Source organism: Priapulus caudatus, unplaced genomic scaffold, assembly GCF_000485595.1.
Source record: "Priapulus caudatus unplaced genomic scaffold, Priapulus_caudatus-5.0.1 Scaffold6384, whole genome shotgun sequence".
NCBI lineage: Eukaryota > Metazoa > Priapulida > Priapulimorpha > Priapulimorphida > Priapulidae > Priapulus > Priapulus caudatus.
Window position 1 is genome coordinate 1 of NW_014583445.1, and position 1,118 is coordinate 1,118.

General features: G+C 46.1%; 1 protein-coding gene across 1 annotated transcript; it reads right to left on the bottom strand.

Annotated features, from left to right (window-relative positions):
• Nucleotides 1-99: 99 nt before the first annotated feature.
• Nucleotides 100-919, bottom strand: LOC106820079 (E3 ubiquitin-protein ligase SHPRH-like; the record flags this gene model as incomplete). Its single annotated transcript, XM_014824640.1, is given in 2 exon segments — nt 100-282; nt 833-919. Coding segments are annotated over 2 exon segments (270 nt in total), but the record flags the coding sequence as incomplete, so codon positions are not given.
• Nucleotides 920-1,118: the final 199 nt, after the last annotated feature.

The following is a 1,118-nucleotide window of genomic DNA, read 5'->3' on the forward strand; positions in this document are numbered from 1 at the left end:
TTGCAATACATGGTGGCGACATGGTTTTGTGACGTGACGTCGTCACGGTTACATTGTTATAATTGCTCGCACTAATCATATGCGAACTTCTATTACAACTTACTTGGTTTGACCAATCCGATGCACTCTCCCGATAGCTTGTAGCTGATTGGCTGGGTTGAGGATTGGCTCGACCAATAGGACGTGTGTTGCTTCTATCAGGTTGAGACCTTTAGCTCCGGAGTTAACAGGCAGCAAGAGGGCGCTAATGTCAGGGTCGTGTTTGAATGCTGAGAGGTTGTCCTGGCAACAGACAAACACATGCTGGTAGCAGGGATCTAAATAAAACATTGTAGGGTAAGGCAAGTGGTGCCTTGGGTTAAAGTTTTAGACAGCGCGGTAATTCATAAGAGCATAAATGATTCCTTCTATGATGTGGCAACGGGGAAAATTACTTAAAATCAACTCTCACTAACAAATTACCTTTATGTAAAACATAGATGAATAAATACACGGGGAATTTATGGGAAGGACCTGGAAGCAACCCCTCCCCCGCCCCGCCCCGGTTCATTGGTTCAGCGGTTGCCCTCCTTCCAGTGGTCACCTTTATAAAATAGGACGATATTTACGGCAGTGAACGGCGTCACTGTCACTAGCTACACTACAAGAGTTGACAATGTAGTAAGCTATACACAGCACTCAGTATTCTTCCATGGCAGGGGACAGCTTGTAGTGTAGCTAGTGACAGTGAGTAGACTATAGTAAGCTAGCTATACACAGCACTCAGTATTCTTCCATGGCAGGGGACACAGACGTGAGAAACTCCTTCTATATGAAGGGAAGCTTTACTAACCTGGAACTTGTTGTTAGCGTGCAGCATCCTGTGTGTGATGTTATTCTCCTTCAATGCTTGTCCAACTATGTTCAACACGTCCTGCCACTGAAACACATGCGACATCGTCAAGCCCACGGTGACAGCCGCACACAGGCCTGACACAGCCATGTAACAGTGACATCGTTACTCAGCATGTAACACGAGACTGTGGCTTGCTGATGGTAACAGGACGTGACACAAGAGCATCTACTACAGTAAAACTCGCATAAGTCGTCATCGTCTAACTCGTCAATTCGCATAAGGC